Here is a 25,398-nt window from a genome sequence, read left to right as displayed (position 1 = left end):
GGGCTGACATCCTGAATGAATTTATGATTCTTCTGCTAACTTGCTACACAACTCTGCATGGTCACAACTCCGCATGGTCCTTTCTGTTCTCTGGGCCTCAGACTAGTCGTTTATAAGAAATGGTCAACAGGGTGGCGCCTGTGGCTCAAGGAGTAGGGCGCCGGTCCCATATGCCGGAGGTGGCGGGTTCAAACCCAGCCCCGGCCAAAAAAAAAAAAAAAAAAAAAGAAATGGTCAACAGTCATTCCAGCCTCCCGCAAGCGCCTCCATGCTGAGTGAATGAACTCATGGGTCTGAATGTACTTTCCAAAGTAGAAGGGAGCAGGACAACTGGGACCCTTATAACTTGAAGCCTGAAGCCCCCACCTCCCTTCTACTACATCCCCAACCACAGAAAGCCACTCACTCCGGATCTGCTTCTTGATTTCCTTGGAGGGATCCAGCCAGTTCTAAAAGAAAAGACAAAGATCTTTAGAGGGAAAATGGAATAAAGGACCAGGATTGGGCTGGAAGAGAGAAATATCCTGAAATGTCTCTAGACAGCCCATAATGAGGAACACCCTTCCTTAGCTGAGGATATACCACCAGGCCTGGGATTCAGTGCCCTGGAGCTGGCACTGCCTTGAGACAGCCATACTTACACGATGATGAAGCTGTAATGGGACTGGAAGGAAGGAGAAAACTTAGACAAGAGGCTCCCAGGGGTAGGGAAGAGGTGCTGCCAGGGAATGCCTCAGTCCTCCCCCCAACCCCCAGACAACTCAGTCACAACAGGCTGTCCAAATGCCTGTCTGGGGGTGACTTGTGGATCACAAAGAAATGACTGGGGCTGGCAGATAGAGGCAGAGAACCAAGAGGATGGATAGGGCTAGCCAAACCTTGGGACATGCAAAAAGAGAATGCCAAATGAAGATCTGAGGACTGACGAAAGCCATGAAATGTGGCCAGGACTATGGGGGCCTATGGGAAGAGGTCTGCACTCCCCAGCAGGCCTCCCCTCCATAGTCCCGCTCCCCAGCCCAGATACCTTTTGGCTGTCCGCATCGCAGAAGGTCAGGCCAAAGTAGTCCTTCTCCAGGAGGTTGAGGTGCTCACAGACTAGGTCAAACAGCACCTGGCCCCGGCCATGTTTCTGAAAAGGAAAGAAGTGTTATGAGGCCAGAATGCACCCTAGGGTAGGACTGGGAGACACCCAAGGCTCCACCAGGACAACTCAAAAGCCCACAAGAGCTGTTTAGCGTGCGGTCAGGAATGTGACACTCCTGCCACAACACCTGGCTCTGCTCTGAGTCCTAAGGGATCCTGAGGATGACAGAAATGCCCAACTCCTCAACACCCATCTTCCAAGTTCTGCTGGGATCTTTCTAGCCTTTGGATGTGCTTAGAGAGAAGTTGAAGTAGGTGTGTGGGGAGTGACTGATTTTTCCTTCCTTTTTAGTGATTAAGAGGAGTCTAACTTGGACCCAAGGAGTAGAAAACCAAAAGGAGTGAGAAGATAACAAGAGGTCCTTGAAATATGGGAGAAGTGGCCAGGGGTAAAAAGAAGTGGGGCTCAGAGTTAAGTATGACTCACCTTCCCCAGCTCCTCTCCTTAACTGAGAGAAATCCAGTCCAGCCCAAGCTGGGTGCCTCCCTGTACCCCAGCAAGTACAGTTTCACAAAGGCTCATGGGGCCTTCATCAATTTCTGCTACCCTGCTCCCACACAGCTAGGCTTGGGGCCTCTCTAAACCACTTTCTAGGCCTGAGGATTCAAAATGATGAAGCTCAGAACTTGCCTGGGCAAACCTCCAGGTGTGCATCTGGGCACTGTAAAAAGACCATAGGACAGTGGGAATGCGAGGCAGTCACCACCAAAGAGGTAGGGACTCCAAGGAAAGGGTGAGATTCCTGGAAGGTCTGAGATAAAGCCTGACAAAGAATTCTTGTGCCTAGAGAGTTCACCATGGAGAGTGGACCTGGCCTCAGCCAAATCTCTATGTGCTCCTAGGGCAGGCTGAAACAGCATGCTGGGTCTGTGAGTATGGGAGACATAGAAGGTAGCCTTTTCTTTTGCCTCAGGAGCAGGAAAGGTGTTCACCCTGAAACCCTTCTAAAGAAGAAATACACATCTAAACAGAACAAGACGCTGCTGAGAAGGACTCTCCCTCTCAGGGCTTAGAAGTAAGTCACATCATTTCCAATCGGGGCATGGGGGAGAGAGGGAGGCAGTTCCTATAAATCTCTACAGTGAAGCCACCCTCTGAACTCACCATACATGTGAAGAAGGTCCAGGAATGATGCCTAGACAGGGGTGGAACCTTGAAGGGTTCACAGAGGGGATAAATGAGAGCTCAGAATTAGGGCGTAAGTCTGGGCCTATGCAGGGAAGGGAGACACCAAATATAGGGTCAGAGGGCCAATTCCAGAGAGGGGGCATCTGCCATGCCATTGCTATGGGGCAGGGCCAAGCCACAAGGTTTCTACATGGTCCAGATGACTGACAACATCCTCCCAACGGGCCTCCCTAGGGTGACTAGTTTGTCCCAGAGACTTAAGGTGGTGCCCTGGACAGGGGTATTCACAGGGAAGGGTGCATCCCTTTCTCCACCCAATAAATACACAAAAATTATTCTACTTTAAACATCAGTCTGTCCTGGGTGAGACAGGAGAGAGCCCCGTTCCTAGGCCTACTGGGCTGCAGGACATCCCTCAGATGGCAGTATCCTTGCCAAGGTACAGTCACCCTGAGAAAACTTTCTTTGTGCTAGTCCTGTACCTTGTCTAATTCTACCTGCAATCACAACCACCTTCTCTGGGTCTTGGTGCCACCATCAGGACAAAGGAAGGCCGGGGCAAGGTCATCTCTCTGACGCTGTAGTCAGTCCAAGACTCCTGTGCTCTGAGGCCAGCTGAATGGGGGACAGGGCATATGGCACTGGGTGCTCCCCTACCTCCACCTCACACTCATACTCGGAGGCATCAAGCAGAGTGACTCGACAGATGGCACTCTTGTATTTCTTGGCAATCTTCTGGGGTGATTTCTGGGCCTTGCTGGGTGTGGTCCTTTCTGACAGGCCATCAGCCTCACTGTAGTCCTTCTCTTCCATGTCTAGGCTCTGCAAGTGCAACCAAGGAGGAGTCTGGTCAGTAAGCTTGAAACCATAGCCTTTCATATACATGAGAAGCAATAAGGAAGCAGCGAGGGCTCAGATGGACCCCAACATGAGAGTCACTCCTCTCCTAGGCCAAGGAGGTGACTGGGGTCTACAGTTGGTAAATACAGGAAGAGAGCCAGAGCTCCCATGTGCAATGGGGTGGACTCATGTGAGGATTCCACTTTTTCCCTGCAGGATGTTGCTGCCATAGACAGCATCGGCAAGCAGAAGTGCCTCATAAAACCAAACCTGGTGGCCAGAGTTGACCTGCCTCCCTAGAGCAGTACATGAATCATCAAGGCGTCCATCTGGTCTCCTCCTGTGCATCTGTCGCTGGATCTAGCAAAAGGCTGGGCACTATGGACTGATCTAAAGGAGGGACGGGAGGCCAGAACCCACCCACTAGTCCTAACTCTGTCACTGACTCCCTCAATGACCTTGGCCAATTTCCTGCCCTCTCTGGGCCTGTCATGAATCAAAGAAGGCATGAGTTAGCTGACTAGGTGAGTCCCCTATAGCTTTAAAGTTATAGGTTTTGCTCTGAGGTCACGCTGGCCTTGCCAAGCTAGAATGGACAGGTTCAAGGGGTGGGAAAATAATCTCAAAGAACATGGGCTTCAAAATCAGACCTGGATTAGACTCTACCTCTATTATTTTATGGCAATGTGACTTTAGGTAACTAATTTCATCCTGGTGATTCTCAATTTCTCCATGTATAAAAATGGGGGAGTTAATAGCTACCCTCTTTGGTTTGGGAGAATTAAATACAACAATGACCAAAATACTCCTAGCACAGTGCTCAGCATGTGATGGGTCACTATTGAATCTTTCTTCCCTCTTTAGAATACACTAGAACTGGACCTAGAGAACTGACTGGACAGGAAGAGGGATGCCCACACTCAGGTACACACCTGGTCAGCAGGCCGAGTGTCCTGCTGGGGCAGATGCTTCTCATTGGAGTTGGCCTCCAGGTGGCCGTGGCCTGCAGGGGTCACAGGGGTTGTCACAGCAGCGGCAGCCTCAGGCTGCTGCGGGGCCTCCTCCTGTGCCTTCTTCACCTCAGAATCGGGGCCTGTCTCTGTTGTCATGGTGACCAGCACGCCTGCATTGGCATGAAGCAGAACATGTGACAAAGAGGGATAGCAACTGTGTGACAGAGGGAGAGGGGCAGGAACCACATGCAGAGAGAGACAGATGGAGAAGAGTGGACAAAGAGCCACAGAGAGAAGGAAGGAGGGAGGGAGAGACAGAGGAAGTGGAGATGGTGAGAGTCATGGGAAGCGAGGGATTCATGGCCCAGGTCACAGGCACCCCTCCCACTCTGTCCACAGCTGCTTGGGGATCCTCATTCCTTGGCCCTTCCTCAGGATGAAGAGAGTCTCTCCAGGGAGCCTTATTCTGGTAGGAGTACAGTGGATGGTCAATGACCACCTCTTCACCTCCAGGCAGGGCCCCCACCAGGCTAGTTCTCCAGCCTCATCACCTGGCACTGGGCAGTCCCTCAATAAATGCTGGATGCACTGAATTCAACCAAAGAGCCCTAGGTTCTAGGCCCTTCTGGCACTGAATATGGGCAAGCCTCTTCATGCCCCAAGCTTCAATTACTCCTGCCCTGCTAACTTCATAGGGGTGTTGTCAGGATGCATCCAAAGGGAGGATGATAGGAAGGCACATTTTATAACACACAGCCCTGACAAGGTAAAAGTCAAAAGAACAAGGGTCCAGCCCCCAGCCTGCCACAGCTGAGGCAGTCCCTTCACCTCTCTGTGACTCATCCAAAAAGTGAGCAACTTACAGGAATTATCTTTTGCACAGGCTGTTCTTATCATTTCCTCCTTGGAGTAGTAAGTGAGAAGATTTCAGAGAGAATTAAGAACCGACTATCCGGGCAGCGCCTGTGGCTCAAGGAGTAGGGCGCCGGTCCCATATGCCGGAGGTGGCAGGTTCAAACCTAGCCCCGGCCAAAAACCACAAAAAAAAAAAAAAAAAAAAGAACCAACTGTCCAGTCCCCTGCCCTGTGCCATCCACCATGGGAGGACTCTAATAGGCAGCTAGCCAGCCAGTCAGACAGACAGATACAGTGTCCACCCTGGGCTACCCTACCCTCACTTCCGTTTTATTCTTCAGTTTCTCTCCCTGCATTACAGTGGACACAGCATGACACAAAGTCAAGAGCACTAGACAGAAAGCCAGGGACTCTGAATGCCCCACTCAGCCACAGGAGCCCTCCAGGGCCCTAAGCTAAAGTTGATCGTTCATATGAGAAGGTTTGTTGTTACTGATGCTGCTATCAGAAGGTAAGATGAGGCTGAGTGTGGTGGCTCACACCTGTAATCCCAGCCCTTCAGGAGGCTGAGGGAGAAGGATCATTAAGGCCAGCCTGGGCAACACAGTGAGACCCTATCTCTATGAAAATGGAAAAAATTAGCCAGGCCTGGTGGTGTGTACCTGTAGTCCTAGCTACTTAGGAGGCTAAGGAGGAGGATGATTTGAGCCCCAGAGTTCAAGGTTGCAGTGAGCTATATGATGTTGCTACTGCATTCCAGCCTAGGCAACAAAGTGAGACCCTGTCTCTAAAAGAAAGGAAGATGAGGAGAGTAAAGGAAAGCCTTGGTCCCCATCACCTCATCCCTATCCAGAAAGCCCTTTCCACTGCAGTTATTACTCTGGGATTTATGGGTAAATTGTAAAGCCATAGTTAAACAAAGGCTCTCCATCACTTACACAACAGTAAGCACCAATTCCAGGCCAACGCACAAAGCAACAAGAGTGGCTCTAGGGGAGCTCAGTCTTTAAAAAGGCAAACTGATGCCTGTCTGCCTAGCTTGGGATCTTTTCCAAGCTTGCACTTAAGAATATTGGTCATTATGTCAGATAAGGTCTATAGGCAGAAACCTGTAAAATAAATTTCTACTTAAGTTTTCTTAAAAAAAAAAAAAATACACAGAGTAATCTGTATGTTTTCTGCTATGAGAAGCAGAATCCACATGGCCCTCATGGCCCAGGCAGCCAAGAGGCATACCCACTTCTCCCTTTCAGATGGCCTCTGCCTTGTTTCAGCCCACACTCCCAGAACTTTCTCTGGGCCTGAGTCTTCTCTGGAAATAACCAGAAAAACAATCTTAAATAAATATTCCAGTCTTCCTCTGCCCAGGTCTCCAGCAGAGCCTGCTGGCAGCAAATGCCTGGCATTACCAGAACAACAGATGAAAGGAGCTAGAAGTCTTGTGAGATAATTAAATATACTCCTCTTCTTTTATAGGTAAGATCCATAGAGCAAAAGAGACTTGAGTGATAGACATTTCCTTAGACAGGTTTCCTCTGATTCCTCCACCCACTCTCTTCTCTACCCAGACTCCTGACTTCCCAGATCCCAGCTCTGGGTCCATTTTCTCTCCACTGTGCTTTAGCTGCCTTAAGCAAACCCCAAGGGAATCCCCTTGAAAGAGAAAGCACTAAGGCACTGGCTGAAAGCCAAGAAGGTGACAGGAGCCACCTCTGCACACCATGGCCAAGAGCTAGTGAGATAAACAATGGTTTGTGCATGCTAGAGAGTAAAAGAAAAGAAGATAAAAGAAAGATGTAAAAAATCATGGAAATTATGTGAATGAAACAATATATTTTGTACAGATTGATCCCATTTTAATTTATATACAAACATATACAGAAAATTCAGCCAAGTATGAACTATAGTTATTTCTGAATGGCAGGAAGAGTATATATTATTATTTTTTCTTCTTTCAATTGATTTTTATATTATATTTGGTGATTCCTTGAGTGATTAAAAAAAAAAAAAAAATTAGAGAATCGCGTAAGCCCAAGACTTAGAGGTTGCTGTGAGCCGTGTGACGCCACGGCACTCTACCAAGGGCGGTACAGTGAGACTCTGTCTCTACAAAAAAAAAAAAAAAAAAAAATTAGAGGCTAAAAAATAAATTTGTCTGACACACAAGGCTTGGTATGATAGGATGAGGAGGCAAATTTTAAAATTTGTTCAATTTTTTTATTTACAAATTAAAGAGATAACGTTATTTATTTTTAAACCTATGATGAAATCTTTATTTTACAAGTCCAAGGATAACAGCACGGTTCTTTGTAGATCACAGAAAGGGAGCCAAGGACCTGGCCTTGGCTTCTGACATAGCTTACCATGTGAGCACAGTTCTGCCCAGGACCCGATCAGCATGGACTGATGGAGCCTGCCAAGCACCATAGAGGACCCCAGCAGGCAGTACATGCTGGTTTCTGTGGAGCTCTCTGCTACGTGGGAGGAGGAGACTCACCCAGGAAATGGCTAAACACTCAGCCAGGAAGTGACTTAGATTTGCCAGTGTATATTTCAGCCTCTCAGAAGAGTAGGGACTTTGTTGTTTTTTTTTTTTGGTAGAGACAGAGTCTCACTTTATGGCCCTCGGGTAGAGTGCCGTGGCCTCACAGCTCACAGCAACCTCCAACTCCTGGGCTTAAGCGATTCTCTTGCCTCAGCCTCCCGAGTAGCTGGGACTACAGGCGCCCGCCACAATGCCTGGCTATTTTTTGGTTGCAGTTTGGCCGGGGCGGGGTTTGAACCCACCACCCTCGGTATATGGGGCCGGCGCCTTACCGACTGAGCCACAGGCGCCGCCTGAGAGTAGGGACTTTGTGATGTGGAATGTGGCCCAGAGTTCCCAAAGAAGACTTCCAGGGCAGGGGGTGAAAGTGGAATTAGGTTGTCAAAACAGGGAGCATTTAGATAGGAGAAAGCAGGAAGACGCTTTGGGCTGAGTCACCATGTTGGCAAACGCCCAGAGATGGGAAAAGAGGGCTGGATGGGCAAGGGACAGAGAAGAGACCTTGATACTTTGACCCCTCAGAACAAGAAACCTATAAAGGTATGCACCAAACAGCCTAGGAGAAGGGACAGGCTGGAATCTGGGAGATGTGAGGGGCTGGGTTGGTACCAGCAGCCTTGCAAGAGTCAGAGCATCCCTCTGCTGGAGAAGGACAGGGCTCCCACCACTGAGCGCTTGGTCCAGAGCAGAGACTTCACACACTCATTCACCAGCCTCTCACAGCGTGAGAAGGGGGCCCTACCACTTAGTGGTTAAGAGCACAGGCTCTGGGTCAGGCAGACCTAGATCGAAGCCTAGCTCCACCTGCTCACTCGATGACCTTGGGCAAGTGATTTCCCTTTTCCAAGCCTCATTTGCCTCTTCTATAAAACAGAGCCATTCCTTCCTTCCCTCTCAGGGTGGGGATGGAGATTCAGGAAAATAACATGAAGAGAGCAATTAGCACTCAAAAAAACAACCCTCAGAGGCAGGGTCTATAATTACAAGCAGTAATGGGAAGCTGCAGTGAGGAGGGGCCTGAGAACAGTTCAGAAGTGCCCACCCAGAACGAATGGAGAAAGAGATGCTCTAAGAGACAGAGGCCAGTAGGGCCAGACTGATGACACTGACATATGAAAGGCCTAATGCACAGGATTAGAAAAGGGAAAGGTCAGCCAGGGAAGTAAATGCTGACAGCACCCGCGCCAGCTTTGTCTGGAGAAGAGGGGCCCAGTGAGGCTGGGAATGTTTGCCTGGCCTGGGCTGGGGCTGGCCCAGCAGGCTGCCAGCATCGGATGCTATTCAATATTGCAACCACTGTCTGACTCCCCTGGCTCACCTTCCAGTGGCACTAAGCAGCCCTCTTACGCTGTGGCTTTTCATTTGGGTGGCCTGCAGGGAAAGGGTGTCCTTACTCCAGCTGAGGCAATATCCACTCAGCCTGACAATTGTACTACCCCTTAAAAATAAATCACCTGGCATCTGGTTTATCCATCAGACCATCTACACCAGGGTTAGCATGAGTCAGCATCCCTGAGTCCAGTAAACTTGAATTTATTCTTTTTCTCCATTCCCACAGCCATTGCCTAGGTCAAAGCCACTATCAACTGACTCCTGTATGGCTGCCCCAGCCTGTTCCATGGGCCCTCTGTGGCTGCTTGACCCTCAGAACAAGAAACCTATATGTTTATTCTCCACAAAGCAGCCACAAGGATTTTTTTTTTAACTCAAATTGGATACCCTTTTGGAAACCTCCAATGGCTTCTCATCGAAATAAAACACAAATTCCTTATCAAAGCTATAGGCCTGTGTACATGGCTCCGGCCCAACTTTTTAGCATCATCTCCCATCACTTCTGTCCCTGATAGCCACCCTCGCTATGATGAGTCTGTCACACTGGCTTTCTCTCTTTTCTTCAACTGTGCCAGGATTGTCCCTACACTGAGGCTTTGTTCTTAATGTTCCCATACCATGGACAACTTGGCAGCTCCCACTTTCAGATTGTAAATCAACATGCCCCTTGACCACCTGTCTAACAACGTAAGTCTCTTACTCCCTTTTTATGGTCATAACATGCTAAGTTGTTTTTGTTTCATTTGGTATTTTAACCATTTTTAAGTATAACAATTCAGAGGCATTAGTTACAGTCATAATGTTGTATAATAATCATCACTATCTAGTTCCAAAAATTTTCATCATCCCTAACAGGAACTTTGTATCCATTAAGCAAGCAAGTTGGATTTACTTGTTTGTTTTCATAGTAATTATCACACGCTGAACTTGTATCATTGATCGATTTACTTGTTTGTATTCCTCCTCTAGAATATAAACTCCATTAAGATAAAAGTTGTATTTGTACCAGAATGTTTATTGCAGCCCAATTCATAATAGCTAAGTCATGGAAAAAGCCCAAGTGTCCATCGATCCACGAATGGATTAATAAATTGTGGTATATGTATACCATGGAATACTATGCAGCCTTAAAGAAAGATGGAGACTTTACCTCTTTCATGTTTACATGGATGGAGCTGGAACATATTCTTCTTAGTAAAGTATCCCAAGAATGGAAGAAAAAATACCCAATGTACACAGCCCTACTATGAAACTAATTTGGGACTCTCACATGAAAGCTATAACCCAGCTACAACTTAACAATAGGGGGAAGTGGGAAAGGGGGGGGTGGGTAGAGGGAGGGGAATCAGTGGGATCACACCTGTGGTGCATATTATAGGGGTATTTGCGAAACTTGGTAAATGTAGAATGTAAATGTTTTGGCACAGTAACTGAGATAACGCCGGAAAGGCTATGTTAACCACTGTGATAAAAATGTCTCAAATGGTTTATGAAGTGAGTGTATGATGCCCCATAATCATATCATTGTATACAGTTATGATTTAATAAAAAAAATTAAAAAAAAAAAAAAAAAAAAAGATAAAAGTTGTGTCCTATTCGCTGTTATCCCCAAGGGTTTAGCGCAGTTCTTGATAAATAACACACACAGAAAGTTATCATTTATAGTCTGCTAAATGCCAGGCACTGACCTAAGTACTCTACCTCAATTAACTCATCTAATCTTTATAATAACCTAATCTCTTATTATCTTCACTCTACAAAAGCAGACACTGAAGCAGAGAAGTTGAGTAACTTAGCCCAGATCACACAGCTAGTAAATGGCAGTGCCAGAATTCACACTCAGAGGGTCTGACATGGATGAACGGATAAACGGATGAACTCACGGATGACGGATAGATGAAACGCAATGAGATAATTTCTAACTATACGCAACTGGAGACCAGAGACCTGGGCTGCATTCATCTTGGGAGCCTTTCTGGCTGCCAGCCAGCTAGCCTCTCTGGATGATTTATCAGACCTTCAGCACTTGATTTTCCTGTTCAAATTCCTGATATTATCCTTCTTATTTTATTGATGAGGACACACAGGCTCAAAGAGGCACACTGATTTGCCCAAGGTTATAAGGCTGTCTGACTCCAAAGCTCTTCCCACTGTCTGACATTTCAACAGCCTCAGAGGGCTCAATCTGTACTAACTTCTCCCAGGAGTGGGGCGAGCCAAAGAAAGGTTTCCAAGGTTGAAAAGCAAATACACTGGGAAGAGCTGGACTCAGAATCAGGACAACCGTTTCTGGTTTCAATGTTGTCACTTCCTACCTGATAGACCCTGGGCAAGTCACTTCCTCTATCAGTTTCCTCATTTGTCAAACAGGGATGAAAGCCCCAATCCTCCACATCAGAGTAAGGCCATGGAGATAAAGGATATTACAGAGAATGAAAAGACTTTGAGACACCAAAGTTAAAGTCCTAAATACAGAGGAGAGAGTATTACAGATGTTTAGACATGTATATGAGAAACATATCTTTGTATGCATACGAGGTCTAACAAGTAAGTTAGCAAATGTAGCACCCTGCATTTACATTGGCAGCACTGTATAAACAATTCAGTAAGGTTTCATAACCTTGGTATATCAGTATCTCACAGTTTGTAGTTCATGTTGACTTACGGCAGTGTCTTGCTGAGTGACATTCAGTATTATTGTGTGTGTTTTTATGTCTTGTGAGAATGTTGGAGCTTCAATTAGAGCAACAAACATTAGCAAATTTCTTGTTGAACTTGGCAAGAGTGAAGCGAAATCAGGGATGTATCAGTCCACGTTTATGGGGATAATGTCATGAAGAAAACATCAGTGTGAGGGGCGGTGCCCGTGGCTCAGTGAGTAGGGCACCGGCCCCATATGCCGAGGGTGGCGGGTTCAAACCCAGCCCCGGCCAAACTGCAACAGAAAAATAGCCAGGCGTTGTGGCGGGCACCTGTAGTCCCAGCTGCTCGGGAGGCTGAGGCAAGAGAATCACGTAAGCCCAAGACTTAGAGGTTGCTGTGAGCTGTGTGACGCCACGGCACTCTACCCAAGGACGGTACAGTGAGACTGTCTCTACAAAAAAAAAAAGAAAACATCAGTGTGCAAATGGATTAGTTTTTCTGAGGGGAAAGAAAGCCTCACTGATGAAGAGAGATCAGGGTGACCAGTAATGACCAAACTGATGAAAATACTGCAAAAATTCATCAAATTGTACATCAAAATTATTGGCCAACTATGAGAAGCATAGCAGACCAACTAAACATTGGTTGAGAAACAGCATAATCTTAACTGAAAACCATGGCCAACAACTCATGGCTCTTGCATCACAACAAAGCACCAGCTCATACAGTACCATCTATGAGGGAATTTTTATTTTTATTTTTTTTTGGCCGGGGCTAGGTTTGAACCCGCCACCTCTGGCATATGGGACCGGCACCCTACTCCTTGGGCCACAGGTGCCGCCCAATGAGGGAATTTTTAGACAGTGAACAAATAACTATATTGGAACACTCTCCCTACTCACCTGATCTGGCCCCTAGTGACTTTTTTCTTTATCTGATAAAGAAAGGAAAGCTAAAGGAAATATTGAAAGGAAGACATTTTGATGACATTCAGGACATCAAGGATAATATGATGGCAGCTTTGATGGCCATTCAGAAAAAGAGTTCCAAAATTGCTGTGAGGAGGGGACTAGATGCTGGTGTTGGTGCACACCTTCCCAAGGGGAGTACTTTGTGACCATAGTGATATTCAGCAGCAAGGCATGTAGGACTTTTTCTAGGATGAGTTTGTAATCTTAATTGTAAAAACTCATAGCTTGGTGCCCGTAGCTCAGTAAGTAGGGCTCCAACCACATACATCGGGGCTGGTGGGTTCAAGGTCAGCCTGGGCCTGCTGAACAACAATGACAACTGCAACAACAACAATAACAAAAATAGCCAGGCATTGTGGCAGACGCCTGTAGTCCCAGCTACTTGGGAGGCTGAGGCAAGAGAATCACTGAAGCCCAAGAGTTAGAGGTTGCTTTGAGCTGTGACGCCATGGCACTCTACTGAGGGGGACATCATGAGACTCTGTCTCAAAAAAAAAAAAAAATTGTTAAATGTCATATGCTTAGCAATGGAACAACATGAGGACACACACAGCTGCCTGTTTCTATGGCCATGAACAATCACTCCCTAGACAATAAGGCCGTCTCTTCTAAATCTTGGACACTGATGACACTGAAGACTTTCGCCCAGGTGTTCTTGGGAATTCTAGACCAAGTGAGAAAAGAGGTAGTGGCAGGAAGGAGGGAAAGGGGGACAAATGGGTAGTTTGCAGGAGAAACCAAATGCCAGGCAGAAAAAATTCTTTTGTTTTGAATGATGTTTTCAATAATCACAGTTACCAAGATAGCTCTTTCTTTTTGGGAGATCAAGGGGGCACATCTCTCCTGTTTCTCTATAACCAGGATACCTGGGCTATTAGTTTCCATCTGCACCACCAGATCTGTGCCCTGAAGAGACAGGAAGCTGATCCATTGGACTGTCCCTTGAGCCCCCTGGCCTGCTGGTTCCTGGTTGGGTTTGGCCAGCAGAAGGTGCTGACAGGAAGTCAGAGAGTAAGAGGAAAGAAAAATTGGGTACATTTCCCTCAATTTCTCTCCCTATGGTTCTGGTGGTGGCTGAGGCCCTCTGTGACAGCTCCTTGCCCAGCTCCAGGCATCGTGGAACTGAAGTGACATCATTCCCTTCCTCTGCCATGTTAGTCTGTAGGTACCTGAATGTCCCTTGTGGGTGCCCTTAACCCTGCTTACACCTTTATTAACATCTCCTAAGTTGAAGCATCTTAGTGGAATCCTGTTTTCTGTCAAAATCTAATATACCACCCAACACTAGTTAATGATGAGGAACAGCCTAGAAAGAGGTAGTAAAGTCCGTGTGATTCAGGAAGACAAAATGAAAGAGGGGGGAAACCTTGAGTAAGCCCTTCAACCCCCCCGGGCCTCAGCTTCTTCATCTATAAAACCATGATGATAATCTTGCATACCTCACGAGTTTGCCGTGAAAATGGTATCAGAGCATGCCCATAAAAGACTTAACATATGCCAAAACCCACAGTTAGTATTCCAGAAATAATGGATATTCTCATCTTTATCATTAAGTCCAAAGACTAAAATGTTAATAATAGCATTTCCTTGGAGAAGAAAATACAGACTTTTATTTCCTTTTGCTCTGTATTTTTCCATTTTTTTCTACTCTGAAAATGTATTACTTTTGGAGTCAGAAAAGAAAAAAAAAAGAGAGAGCACCTATTAAGGCTTCTTCTCCCTTTCTCAGTAGCTGGAGATGACATTACTTCCCCACGGGATTTCCCCAGGATTGAACATTCACTTCCTCAAATGACAACCTCTGGATGGATGTGAATGAAATGACTGGAGGACGGAGGCTGAGAGAGTCACCTTTGAAGCCTTGTGCCACCCTCGCAGCCAGACCCAAAGGATCTAAAAGGGAGCTGGGTCCACAGTCATCCTCATTGATGCTCAGGTCTGTACATGGCAGTGGAGAGTCGGCAATTTGTCAGAAGCCTGTGATACCATGGGCACCACATTAAGATGTAACCAGACAACACGAAGAGGCCACCACCATCAGGACTGGCTCCTTGCCGAAAAATTTCCTGTGCCACCATAGAGCCTCAGATTGATGTGCAGTTGTGGGCCGGGAACCACTTGATAGCACAGAACTGCAGAGTAACGGCATCAAAAAGGAAACAAGCCTCCTGTGTAGACCATGCCGATGACTGTGCAGGAGGCAGACCAATGCCTCCTGCAAGCAGGGCATCCTCTGGGGGCTGGGCAACATGCTGGATGTCTCCTGGGCTGCATCTCATTTAAGTGGCACACGGGCCACAGATTGGGTGAACTTGGCTTAGATGACAAGGTCAAACAGCTAGTCAGTTCGAGGAGAACCAGAAAAAGGACCCAGGTATGCTGGCTCAGTGTTCAGCTCTCTTGACCTCCTCAATTCTGTTACATCCCACTACCTCCAACTTGCTGTAAACCATGTAACCAAAGCTACCGTTGCTCTGGATGTAGAAATAATAACAACAGTATCAATCCCTCCCACACACAGGGCGCTCTACAATTTAAAGGCTCTTTTTATAATCATCATTTTTCTTGGACCTCACCATCCACTGTTTTTAAGAGTGAGCAAGCAACAGTGGTTATAAACATGGGCTTTGCAGCCAGAGCTGGAATCATGACCCCATAAGCTTGGTGACCTTGGGCAGGTGACTTAACCTCTCTTGAGAAGAATAACCCCCACACCTCAAAGGCATTCAGTGAAAATGAAATGAGATGCTGTACAAAAAGCCCTCTCTGGCACAGTACTTGACATATAGTAGATACTTAGCAAGTGGCAGTGATGGGTCTGGTCAGTGAGGTATCACTGCCTTACGGGAGGACAAAATTAGGTCTAGAGAAGGCAAAGAACATGTCCAAGGACACTTGGGGTGGAAGCAACGGCAAGCCCAGGCAGCCACTTACAGCAACCTGAAAGATCTGAAATTTTCCAAGGAGAGCTCCATACTGGATGAGTGAAAGAACAGGTCTCCCTGGGACAACCCCATTCTTTGAGGATGACAGGGATAGAACTTCCTCCAAGTAGACCAGCTCAGGCTCCACTGGGAAGAGGAGGGGACAGGAGCAGAAAGAAGTAGCAGACCTTTGAGGGTAACTCTCATGCTTTCACAGTTTCTGACTCTCTTTCTCACTCGATTTTTTTTTTATTGTTTAATCACTGTTAGAGTTCATTGTCAGTGTTACTTAAAACACAATAAAACTGTAAACAACTTCTAATGTTCACCAGTAGGGGGCTGGCTGAATTAGCTAGGGTTTATCTGTTAGAAAATTAATTACAAACGTGTTACATATCTACTGCAAAAACTTACCAGATAAATTTTATATCTACTGACATGAAAAGCTGTCAATAGGCTGTTAAATGAAAAATGCAAGTTGTAAAACAATAATCCAATTTATGATCCCATTTAGTTTATATGTCTATGTTGGCATAGAAAATATACTGAAAGGAAACATATCACACTGTTATTGGCTACTTCTGGAGAGCAGAATTTTGTCTGGAGAACTAAGGGGAGAATAAACTTTTAAATTATTGGGATTTTTTCATACATTTATTTTGTAATTAAAAATAAATATTATGTTAAACAAAGATTTGTTTGGGTCAGTCTTATTTACTTCTCATAAGACTTGCTATAACTCTACTTCTGTGTGTTTTCTTCCAATCTCGTACCTATGGTCATACCAAATTTTACATCACTGTGTAATATGAATATAATTTTATGGTGTTTTTCCATTTAACATGAATTGTATCAATTAACAACATCACATTATGATATCATCATCATCATCACAGTTAAAGTTCATGGTTGATTTACTATGTGCTAGCTACCATGCCTATAGTTTTACATGCCTTAACTCATTTAGTCTTAATGACAACTCTAAACGCAGGTACTTAGACCTATCCACATTACAGATAGGAAGATTGGGGCTTAAAAGATTAATTAATTTGTCGAGGCCTCATAGCTAGTAAGAACAGAAACAAGCTTTAAACCCTGGTCTATGCAAGTCCCAAGTCCTCACTGGGAACTTACAAATATGAGAGGTGAATGAGAAGAATGTGGTAAGTAGGGAAGAGCAAGAATGTGGCAGGTTCCAGGTCTTACAACTTGTATGACCTTGAACAAGTCACTTCTCCACTGCTTAGTTCACTCAATTACTCTTTCATTGGACAAGCATTTACAAATCACTGAACAACTAACTTACTGTGACAGAACAATAAATAAAACACATGACTGCTCTGGAGGAGACGGGAGTCTAGCCTCAAACTCATGCACAGGAAGGAAAGATCTAACTCCTGCCCCACCTCTGTCACTGGGCAGCCATAAGCATGAAATTAATTAAGGATGCCCCTCCACTGCCAGAGATTCTGCTCCCCTCTTTTCCTTTCATGCTTATCAATCTTCTTCCCTGTCAATAAACTCCATCCTGTCACTTAAAAAAAAATGAATCAAGGATGCAAAAGAGCTTTGCAAGTGCCTATCTCCACATACTCCATTTCTGTGCATTCACCACTGCATATTATTTTATCCACTGGATGTTCCAAAGCATTCTCAATCATCTTCCTATTGTTGGACACTTAGTCCCAATTTGCTGCTATTATAGAAAAAACTCTGATGGGGACACATCCAAAAGAAATATTTCAAAAGAAAAAAAAAAAAGCCAGTTGCAGAAGATGCTTCCAAATGACTGAAGGGAGACAAGACCGTCTCAAACTTACCAGGGACCTCAAACTGAGTTTCTGACCCCTGTGGCCTTCCCCACCCCAAGCTCTTCTTCCCTCGACTTGGCAAGCCACCCACCTTTAAGAGACATCTTAGAGAAGCTTCCACTTTTTTCCCTCCCCAGCCCTCTAAGTCCTTATAATTAAGATTTCTCCTGTACGGTCACAGTCCACTTTGCCAAAAGGACCTTCCCAAAACACAATTCTGTCATGCTCGTTGGCAGACCAAAATGTTGCAAAGGTTTCCTGAACCTCCAGGCTCATGTCAAGTTGAAACACCTTCGCCTGGCATTTAAGAGAGACGAAGAGGGAAAGAAGTGATGTTTACTCAGTTCCTGCAGTGTGTCGGCACTGCGCTAGGTGCTTTATATAACAACCACAACACGGTCCCTATGAGACAGGTATTGTTTAACTACACTTTACAGGTGAGGAAACTGGGGCTCAGACCAGCTAAGTGGATGTGCCCAGGGCCACATGACTAGTACAAAGCAATGCTGTGACTACAGCATTCTAGTCTGGTGCATTCCAGAACTTCATCAAAAACCCAAACATAAGCTGTCACCTTGCAGCTTTTGCCCCTTCCACATACATACCCTATCTGTTCCAGGCACACCAGACCACCTGCTCTATCTCTATTTCCTTCCTCTCTGACCTAGGGAGTGAGTGCCCTTCCCCCTACAACTATCAAAATTCTCTTGGCTTTTAGTGCCCAGCTCAAAGGTCCCCATCTTTTAAAAGCCATCCTCGCGGAGCATATGCAATAGCACATTCTTTACCTTTGCTGTGTCATCTTCGAGTCTCTTCCAGCTAGACTGTGAGAGGCATGCATCTGATTGAGGCATTATTTCAGAATGAACAAAACTCATTATGACCTCTTAGAAACTACAGGCTTCCCAGCATGGCTATCAGAAACATAGCTCTGACCCACACTGCCTAGATTTGAATCCTGACTCCCCCCGCCCCCCTGAGATCTAGCTGCCTGACCTTTAGCAACTGTCTTTACCTCACTAAGCCTCAGTTCCCTCAATCGGTAAATGGGAAGAGTAATACCTACACCTCATAGAGTTTTGTGAAGATTCTATGAGTTATACATAAAAGGCCTTAAAACAGTGTCTGGCATATAATAGGTGCTCAATAAATGTTAGTTATTACTATTCTTATCCTTAAGCAGCCATTCCACAAAGGAAAGCAGTACCAGCCTACTCCAGCCCCATGCCTCTGCCCAGGCTCAGTTCTTGCCTACAGGGCCCCCTCTTCACAGTCCCTGCTAGTGCCTCTACATTCCCACTCCTCAGGTGGTTTCTGGTCACACAGGGCAGGGCCAACCCATCTTCCCTGATACCCAACGAGAGCAGGGAATCTAGAGATTCCACACTTCCCAGAGATCCTGGCCAGGAAACAGAAGGCCAAGGCCAATCCTTCTCTGACAGCTCCTAGCCTTTACCTATCTGCCTCTGCCCCTCAGGACCACAAAGCCTCCCTTGCCTTGCCAGACACAACACACACACCTTTCCACCTCTCCAGACTGGTGCTGACCTACTAATTGCCTGGTACTTCCCGATGCTGCCCCAATATAATGTCATGGTAGAGAAAGCAGCTCTGGACTAAGGCAGCTCCCACTTCCCAGCTGTGTAACCTTAGGTGACATAACCTCTCTGAGTCTGTTTCTCCTTTCTAAAAAGTGGATAATGAGTACCTACATGATAGGCTTGCTGTGAAATGATGCAAAGCATTTACTGCAGTACATGGCATACAGTAAGTGTTCAATAAATGCCATCACTCTGATTGTGTAACGGTTGATACTACTCCAGGTAGAAATGACCATCCCCTTTTAGGAAATGGAGCAGAGGCCCAGCATGGTGGCTCATACCTATTATACTAGCTATTCAGGAGGCTGAGGCAGGAGGATGGCTTGAGCCCAGGAATTTGTAGCTGCAGTGAACTATGATTGTGCTACTGCACTCTAGCTTAGTGACAAAGCAAGACCCTGTCTCCAAGAAAGGGAGGGGTGGGCAGAGAAGCCCATAAGGAGGCCCACAGAGATGTCCGGGCTCAGGCTAACAAGCACTTCCCACCTCACCCTGAGTCAGGAGACCCTCTTTGCTGCCCCCTGGAGGCTCACGGCCAGAACATCATACGCTATCAGCTCTATACTCCCAGAGGGTCTGGGGCCACTGGTTGTCCTTTCTCTCAACCCAGGCCTTTCCTGCCCACCTACTGTGGGCAAGGGCTGGGAGGCCGATCTATGGTCCCCTCCTGGGTAGGAGCTCTCAGCTGCAGTGTCTATCCCCTGGCAGGGTCATATATATGAGACAGCCACAGAAGCAGGGAAACTGGCTACTGGGCTACAAGAACTCCCCACCAAGAGGTAGAAGCCCTGGGTATGTATTGCTGGCTGCTCACCCACTCAGCTGCTATGTGACGTTGGACAAGTCACTCTTCCTATCTAGGCCTCATTCAACATTTCAAATAATTTCTAAGTAAGGACTACCGAAACAAACGTTCTCATGTGGGGTTTTATGGAGGAAGCCCTTCAAGAAGCTCACAGAACTGAGCCCAGGGAACTGCCACAGGATCCGGGAAAGATTTTAATAAGAACAATGCCCCTTGCACTGGTCTTCTCTAGGACTGCCTTGAGGTGTCCCTGAAATTCTAGGGACTGTCCTCTGTGCATGCATTGCCTGGCAGGCATGACCTCAGCTAGCCAGCAGAAGCCAGCTCTATCCCTGCGTGGAGCTGCCAAAGTCTCCTTGGGCCACGGTGGCTCAGAGAGGAGGCTGGCACAGGCTGCCTCTGTCACAGGCTCCATCTGGAGGAATGGGTGGGCAGTAGGCACACAGCCGCCTCTATTCTCATACCCTTGCCTGGGACAGACAGCACCAGGTCTTCCAGGAGCTGCTGAGGGCAGGGCACCATCTCAGTTCCCAGCTCTCAACCTGGCCCAACTGCTGCTGATTCTGGAAGACTCCTAATGCTCGTGGGAGGGGGAAGATGGAGCAACTGGACCCACACAGCCCTGGGAGGTCCTAAATCCAGCCCTCTTACACTCCCACCTTTGGGTGCAGAGGAGGTGCTATGTAGATCTAGAGTGAATGTGGGAACATGTGGTGGTGATCTTCTCTCCCCCGCACCCCCCGCACCCCATGCACCCCTTTGAATGCATCCTCAGAACTCTGTGAGAAAGCAACAACCATGGCCAGCAGCTGAAACAGAGATCAGCATCCCTGAACTTCCTAGTCCTTGTCCAGCCCCTCAAGGTCCCCATAGACCACTTTGGCCTTGTAGCTCTGCCAGTAGGTAGGCTCAGTACCCTGGTGGTGGTAGTGATTTGGCTGTCATGCCTATCCCCAAGACCCCAGCCTTTTGGGCCCTTGGACCTTACCAAGTGTGAAAGTGCCAGATGTGACTGGGACACACAAGTCCTCTCCCTTTGACCAGTGGGGAAAGCCTCTGGCCAGGACAACACCAAGCCAAAGCCACAGAGGTCCTACGGCTAAGGTCTGTGCCCCCCAGCTCTGATAGACTTAGAAGGGAGGTGGGATGGGAAACGAGCCCAGAAAGGTCTGTAACCAGAGTGTAAAGATGAGGGCAAGAGCTTGCAGCATCCCAACCTCTAGCCAAGAGCTCCGAATGCAGCATCTGAAGCCAGAGAAATCAGAGAGCCCTTGGCCTCCGGAGGCGGTAGTGGGAGTAGTCTGAGAGCACCGAGTGGGCCAGCCCCAGGGAACCCAGCACCCACCGACCATTCATCCTAAAACTGGACAAGCCCACGGCCTCTCCAGGCCCAGTGGGCGACTGCAGACCTGGGAGGTGGGCAGAAACAGCAAGGCTGTCCCCCACACTAGCCAGGGGGCCAACAGCCTGCAAACTCAGTTCCCGGTCTCGCCCCCAGTCCTCCCCCAAGGCTAGAGGCTGGGCCTAAATGTTGCGAGCCCCCAGCCACCAGTGCCACCTGATCCCCCGAACGCGCCTACCTGGGCCTGGGGGTCCCCATCTCCGGTAGGCTGAGCGAGGGGCGGCCCCCTCGGGTCCTCGGGTCGGCAGGCCGCGGGGCGGGGTGGCGCGCGGGGTCGCGGCGGGCTCTGCGGAGCAGCCTGTTCAGCGACACCCCCGCCCGCTGATGGATGCCGACTGCAGCAGCGGCGGCGACGGCGGCTCGGCGTGCGCCGGGGGCTGGGCACCGTGCCCACAGCCCCGGGCCTGGCGCCCGACGCGCGGCCAGCCCCCGCCCCCGCCCCGGCCTCCGCGCCCAGCCCAGGGGCGGCCGCCGCTCGAGCCTGCCTCCTCGCTGCCGGCGGCCCTGCCCCTGCCTCCGCCTCCTTTCTGTTGGCTGCCTCTTCCCTTTCCCTCAGGCTCTCAGGCTCCCAGGCCACCTCCTCCCCAGCCGCTGCCGAGCGGTTCTCCGACCTCTGAGGGACCGCGCAGCAAGAGGTAACTCTTGAGCCTCGGCAGCCCCCACCCTGGTCCTGGCCAGCCCCTCCTGGGGGGCTCAGCAGCGAGAAAGAGAGGAGGAGATAAAGGGGGTAGGATCCCTGACTCAGAAGGGGTGACTCAGCCCAGTGGGCCTCCCATCCCACCCAAGCCAGATCCCCTCACCTCTTCCGCGGCACGGCAGGACAGAACCTCCCTGGGAGCCGACCTTCCTCCCCCATGAGGGAGGTGGTTTCTACTATCTCCTGGGAATCCTCTGTACTGCTGAGTGTCTCTTTGAGTGTACAATTGTCCAGCTGTGCATTGGTGCCAATGACAGTTAAGTGAAACAGTGGGGACAGAGACCTATTGAGGACTGGGTCTGTGTACTGATGTGTTTGCTGTACCTGGGTGAGCACAGGCAGGGGAGGTGGCCCAGGGGCCTGTGGCAGAGGTCATAGCACAAAACCAAGCTAAAGCCTGCTCCTCTTCTCAAATAGCACTGTTAAAACTCAAAACACAGGTCCCCAACCACTGCAGGTCCTCCACCTCCTGTAAGCCAAAGGCAGGGACCTTGAACAGCAGAGGACTCTGGAAGGCAGAGGGCCTGGGTTCGGGTCTTTTCTACCACTGCCTCAGCAAGCACCCTGGGGCAAGTTACTCCCCTGCTGTGGGCCACCTCAGTGTACACAAAAGATGAAAGCGCTGGGTGGATCTCTCTCTAGGGTTCCCAGTTCACAGACAAGGCCTGGAGAATGGTGGGTAACTCACAATATGATCTCCAAAGGTCTCTGCCCATAAGACCACTGTCCCCTAAGCTCTCCCCGCCAGAATACACATTTATTCTTTCATTCTCCAAATCGTTTCTCAGTACCTACTATGTGCTGGACGGTATTCTCTCAACCACAGAATCTGCTACACCGGAAAGAACAGAAGCCCCAGGCTGGGAAGCAGCCAGATATGAGCCCAGCCATCCGTCCTTCCATGCTGCAATTCCCTTGGCATCAACCTCACTAGTGAGTTATCCCTCTCTACTCTGCTCATTGTGTGCTATCCAGACAACCACCTCTCTCCTTCTACTCCTCCCTCTCCATCATGGCGACTTTCTACCCGAAGTCCTAACTCCCACACTAGGGCCTCCACAGAATAAGGCTATGCTCTCTCCACAGCACCCCCTTAGAGAACTCAGAATAGCAACTGCATTCCTTTGCCCCATCCCCAAACCAAGCCTTCTCCAAGCTAAACAGGACAAACTCCTTCGCCAGGTGTCCCAAGACACAGTTTGTTGTACCTGCACTCTCCCTGCTCACCAGGTTCAGGAGTGGACACAGGCGGAAAACAGAATGAAGCCAGCTCCTCCCAGTCCTGGAGAGCAGGTGCGTCAACCAGAGGCAGGAAACAGACAAATCAGCCCAGATCAATTCACAGAAGGACCAGAGTCCTGCTTGGCAGACTTCCTTACAGATCCTCTCCTTTGCCTTTGGACTCCTCATTGCTCTGGCCTTCCAAATTCAGTTCTTCAGAGGAGCTCCCCTTGAGTCCCATGCAGGCCCTGCGGGGGGGATGGGATGGGGAGGGCATGGCCTTGGGCAAGTCACTTTACCACACAAGGTGCTCTGTTTTACTTCAGTTAACTATACATTTATTCAAATGAATGAGTGAAAGGACTAGTAAAACAGGACACACTACTTTCTACCTGTGTCCACTCTTGAACCTAGTAAGCACAGTGAGTGAAGGTACCAGAAGCTGTGTCTCAGGACACCAGATGAATTTATTGTGTCATATGCACATCAACTAAGAGATTCTTGACTGCCCGCCTTTAAGTATTTTGATTCTAAATCAACTGGCAGCCTCTCCTGCAGGCTGGCCTTCCCAGTGGGCAGGAGGCTCCGGGCTGTATGGGCAAGGGCCTCCTCATTCCTCCTAGCTCAACTCTCCTTCCCTGGCCCCCTCCCTTTCCTCATTCCCCCAGGCAGAGGCCCTCCCCACTCCTCTGCTGCGGCAGGGCCACTTTCCCACCCTCCTTAGCCAGAGGAACCTTGTACTTTCCCAGAAGAATCCAGGCTGTACTGCAAAGGCCAAGGCAGGATGTTCCCAGACATCATTCTGGATTTATACCCAAAGGGCCCAATTCACTTCAGGTCAAGGAGACCACACAGAAAATTAGGGTTTTACTTTTATCATCATGTCTATTGATATTATTCACTAACATTTCTATCAGCACTTTCTAGTTTGCAAAGTATTTTCATGTGTCATCTTCACAGCCTCTTATGAGATAATATCATCCCTCATTTTATAAATAGGCAGGCTGAGGCAGACCCAGAGGAATAAGGTAGTGGTGACTCGTCCGAGGTCACACTAGCACAGCAACGCTAGTTCTCTGGACTAGACACTTTCCACTTTACCCGACAATAACTATTTCTAGAAAACAGGCTGGAGAGAAGGGGGAGATGCTCTCTGAAGAACACATGGCCCCTATAGGCATCAGCTGAAATCCTGTTACTGGGCTGTTTTCATTCCCCATGCAGGGAAACTGAGGAATGGGAACAGGATTCAACCTAGGACCAAGTATCATGAAAGCCCTCACAGACAAATGCCAGGGACCCAGCTAAAGAAAAAGAGTCCACCCAACAGAGAAGGGCTCTGCCGTTAATTTAGCTATCAATTCTCCCTCTAACCCTAGTTCTCCTACTTCTTTCTGTATTACTTGGGCAGATTATTCAATCTCTCTGAGTCTCAGTTTTTTCACCTACGAAATGGGAGACTCCCTGGCCTGCGTCCATCACTAGGCTGCTGTGATGGGAGGTCAGCAAATGCTGCCAGAAGAGGACAGGACTCTTCATCAGCCTCTCTGCTCTGCGTAGGAGATAAGAGAAATTCTTTTCTCTTAAATTTTAACTGGAGGGATCTTGACAGTGCAAAAGTCCATGATACAGGAAAGCCAGGAGAAGGATGGAAGTGATTCGCTCCACTAGCCAGGATGGCAAACCACACACTGTCATCCATAGCCCCCCAAGGTTGCTGGGGGGGAAAGACTCAACCAAACATTTCAGGCAGGGCCCCTCCCACTCCATTTTATCGTTCAAAGGAAGATATCAAGGCCTTGAGCAAAACAGCAACTTGCCAATGTCACCCACAGTGGTCTCCTGACTCCCAGCCACCAGGGGCCCTTGACTCCTGAGTGGGCATTATGAAGTGGGGAGTGCTCCCAGCCCAAGGACTTCATTTTTCATTTGGCAAGCAGTGAGCCAGGCACTGGGGAAGACAGGAAGAACTGGATATAATCTCTGCCCTTGAATCTATAATCAGTTTGGTGGGGACACGTAAACCAGCACATCAGAGGGTACCAAAAGATTAATTACCACCATTTTCTGAACACTTCCTCTGTGCCTTCCACTAGACACACATTCATTTGTTTAATCCTTAAGACAGTTCTCTGGCAATGAAATTATTATTATTTTTTTTTTTTGTAGAGACAGGGTCTCACTTTTATGGCCCTCGGTAGAGTGCCGTGGCCTCACACAGCTCACAGCAACCTCCAACTCCTGGGCTTAAGCGATTCTCTTGCCTCAGCCTCCCGAGTAGCTGGGACTACAGGCGCCCGCCACAACGTCCGGCTATTCTTTGGTTGCAGTTTGGCCGGGGCCGGGTTTGAACCCGTCACCCTCGGTACATGGGGCTGGCGCCCCACCGACTGAGCCACAGGCGCCGCCCGGCAATGAAATTATTAATCCCTTTCACAGTTAAAGTATCTGAAACTGAGCTCAGAGGGGGTAGCAACTTTCTGAAGTTCACCCAGCTAAATGGCAGGGCCAGAATGTGAATGC

At 48.2% G+C, this 25,398-nt stretch overlaps 1 protein-coding gene and 2 long non-coding RNA genes across 27 annotated transcripts in view; 2 read left to right on the top strand and 1 right to left on the bottom strand.

The window, feature by feature from the left end:
- LOC128573362 (uncharacterized) overlaps positions 1 to 3,895 on the top strand; it is a 40,323-nt gene extending 36,428 nt beyond the window's left edge. The window contains exons 2-3 of one of the 2 annotated variants that reach the window (XR_008376444.1): positions 3,095 to 3,234; positions 3,332 to 3,895. This is a non-coding gene — a long non-coding RNA (uncharacterized LOC128573362). Of the gene's footprint in view, positions 1 to 1,438; positions 1,725 to 3,094; positions 3,235 to 3,331 lie in introns of those variants that run through there. The other variant, XR_008376445.1, reaches the window with a different exon arrangement.
- EPB41L1 (erythrocyte membrane protein band 4.1 like 1) overlaps positions 1 to 25,398 on the bottom strand; it is a 124,582-nt gene that overhangs the window by 48,405 nt on the left and 50,779 nt on the right. For 23 of the 24 annotated variants that reach the window (XM_053573523.1, XM_053573524.1, XM_053573521.1 and 20 more), the window contains 4 exons: positions 4,048 to 4,238; positions 2,933 to 3,097; positions 1,028 to 1,132; positions 407 to 449 (listed from right to left, as the gene is read on the bottom strand). In XM_053573523.1, the coding sequence (XP_053429498.1) occupies positions 407 to 449; positions 1,028 to 1,132; positions 2,933 to 3,097; positions 4,048 to 4,224 (490 nt within the window). In that variant the 5' untranslated portion in view covers positions 4,225 to 4,238. Of the gene's footprint in view, positions 1 to 406; positions 450 to 1,027; positions 1,133 to 2,932; positions 3,098 to 4,047; positions 4,239 to 21,135; positions 21,434 to 25,398 lie in introns of those variants that run through there. The other variant, XM_053573520.1, reaches the window with a different exon arrangement.
- LOC128573363 (uncharacterized) lies at positions 21,521 to 23,110 on the top strand. The gene is made up of 3 exons (XR_008376446.1): positions 21,521 to 21,592; positions 22,443 to 22,587; positions 22,885 to 23,110. It is a non-coding gene; the product is annotated as an uncharacterized LOC128573363 (long non-coding RNA).

Source organism: Nycticebus coucang, chromosome 21 (genome assembly GCF_027406575.1).
Source record: "Nycticebus coucang isolate mNycCou1 chromosome 21, mNycCou1.pri, whole genome shotgun sequence".
Lineage (NCBI taxonomy): Eukaryota > Metazoa > Chordata > Mammalia > Primates > Lorisidae > Nycticebus > Nycticebus coucang.
The sequence above is the reverse complement of the archived record's forward strand: the minus strand, read 5'-3'. Positions and strand labels throughout refer to the sequence as shown.